Source organism: Engraulis encrasicolus, chromosome 9, assembly GCF_034702125.1.
Source record: "Engraulis encrasicolus isolate BLACKSEA-1 chromosome 9, IST_EnEncr_1.0, whole genome shotgun sequence".
NCBI lineage: Eukaryota > Metazoa > Chordata > Actinopteri > Clupeiformes > Engraulidae > Engraulis > Engraulis encrasicolus.
The window spans coordinates 23366567-23369066 of NC_085865.1; the positions used below are offsets into that span (position 1 = coordinate 23366567).

At 43.8% G+C, this 2500-nt stretch overlaps 1 protein-coding gene across 1 annotated transcript in view; it reads left to right on the top strand.

Annotated features, from left to right (window-relative positions):
- LOC134455615 (retinal-specific phospholipid-transporting ATPase ABCA4-like) overlaps nucleotides 1-2500 on the top strand; it is a 103374-nt gene that overhangs the window by 42256 nt on the left and 58618 nt on the right. The window contains exon 12 of the mRNA XM_063206790.1: nucleotides 2162-2359. Coding sequence (XP_063062860.1) covers nucleotides 2162-2359 — 198 coding nt within the window. The remainder of the gene's footprint in view (nucleotides 1-2161; nucleotides 2360-2500) is intronic.

The window sequence follows — 2500 nt, forward strand, 5'->3', positions numbered from 1 at the left end:
GCTGTCATACAAAGAGTAGAGTAGAGTAGTAGTAGAGTATAGTATAATTTATTGATCCTGGTGTCAAGTAGCCTACATACATAAAAACAGCAGAACACCCAAAGATCAAAAACTGGAAAAGTGTCCAAAGTGTCATTACGACACATAAAGTACAATACACGATACAATGCATAATAATACGATTTTTTGCAGACATGTCCATATGATGCACAATGTGAACCATATAAACAGCATATTTAAAAAACATGGATAATGGAACTATAGTAACAAAGATGCAATACAAAGATGAAGTAGTTTACTACATCATTCCCCCACCATAACACCTGCAATTGCAGCTAGTGTGGAATGTACAGTATATCCTCTGTGTTTACATTTACACAGAAGTCACAGCAAGTCCCATTAATGATTTGCGCAACCATAGCAGCGCTTCCTCATCTAGCTGTCATTAGTCAGAACAGTGCTGGTGATTTCAGGAGTTTAGCATCTTGTTTGAAGAACAGGATGTTCTACATGTTTCAGCCCGTCGTAAAACATTAAACTCGGACAGTGTCGTCGATTTTTTTTTTGTAGACTAGACAAGAGATGCTTTATTGATGCGAGCAGTGAAGTCCAGCAGTGTATCCATACCATAGAGCAGACATTTACACATATCGACATAAGATCAGTATGTACACATTGTGGTATCACATGTGTACAATTCCGTCCTATCATGTCAGAAATACCGGAGTGATGCTTTAAGACAAATATAAGCTTGTTGAAACCAAAATGGCAAATACCTAATTTTAATATCTTATTCAAGACTCTCTGTAATTCCAGAACAATGTTGTTATGATTTGGGGCGGCCATGGGTAAAGCGCTAGGGTGTCAGACTCGTAGCCCATAGGTTGTCGGATCGACTCCCGACCTGATTGGTGGGCAGAGTAAATAACCAGTGTGCGCATTGAGACTGAGTGCTGTTTGCTGTGGAGTGCTGTATTGCCAGTTTCCAGGTGGGCTTTCACTTCACTTCACTTCACTTGTAGTTCAGTAATGTACCTGTAGTTCATAGTTTTTTCAGCAAATAGTGAATCACCTTGTCAGCAGGTCTAGCTGCACTTAAGAGACTACAGCAGTTGTGGAATGTTGCCCCCTCTGTCCCCTCTGTTATCTCTGCTTTACTCTTATCCAGCACTCCATCAGGAGGCCTACAGCATTGCATCACCTTTTAGTAGACTAGGAGTAGAGAGGCTTTATTGATAGAGAGATTAATTCAGGTGCTCAGGTAATTCAGGTGGATCAGCAGTATACAGCACATAAACTGCACATTTACACGTCGACATGCAAAGAACAGATATGGAATGCCCCTCTCTTATCTCACTCACCTAGCTTCTTCTCATGCTAAAAAGTTTATCGCAACATAACCTTTTTATATTAGAAAGAGTGCATATTTTTTCCTATATGCAGTTAACTCGCACCCAAAGCACTATTTTAAAATTACACATTTTTTATTAATTGTGTTACCCTTCTCTTACTTCAGGACTTGATCAGGAATCCTATGGTGATGGATCACCTAAATGCATTTAACTTACACCTGATGCATTTAATATAGCCCAAAGCAATTCATTTTTCACATCAGACGGGTCATTTAATCAGGTACAACATTAGGCCGGCCGCACATTGGCTCCGACAGCACTGCGGCGCAGTTTTGCTTCCGATACAATTCGGACCCCCAAAAACAATTTCACACGAACATAGCATTGATATTCAATGCACGGCGCCGACAAAATAGAACTTGTCTCTAATTGCTATCCGACATCGGCGAATGTCCGCGGACATCGGCGCCAGTGTGCGGGGTTCTATTGAAAACAATGGAATCGAACTTTTGCGGAGCAGTGCGCAGCACTTTGTTGGAGCCTATGTGCGGAAGCCCTTAGGCGGATCTTTTGTGACAGTACAAATACAATTACCGTACAAATACTGTACATGCACAGACACCATTTACGTACATATAATGTACATCATGTGCATACACGTATTCTCCTCGCCTCTACGTAGTACATCCACATACATACACATCTATTCCTCGCTTCTACTGTACATACACCCCTTACTTGCACCAACGGCTTTTATATTGTAACTCCACTCTTATTGTCCTCACTGTCTGCTGCCCTTTTCTCTCTAGAGCTCCATCATGAACCCGACGGTGATGCACCACCTGAAGCGGAGCCTGCGCAGCATGCCCTTCACCGTAAATCACATCCTCAACTTCCTCTTCACCGGGCCCGAGGAGGAACGCCAACCTGGCATGCCCGCCTTCGACTGGCGCAACGTCTTCAACATGACGGACCGCGCCATTCGCACCATCAATCAGTATGCCCAGGTGAGCTACTGTACAGGAATTTCTGTGTGCGTGTGCGTGTGCGTGTGCGTGTGCGTGTGCGTGTGCGTGTGCGTGTGCGTGTGCGTGTGCGCGTGCGTGTGCGCGTGCGTGTGCGTGCGTGCGGTCAAGGCCCCCAACAGA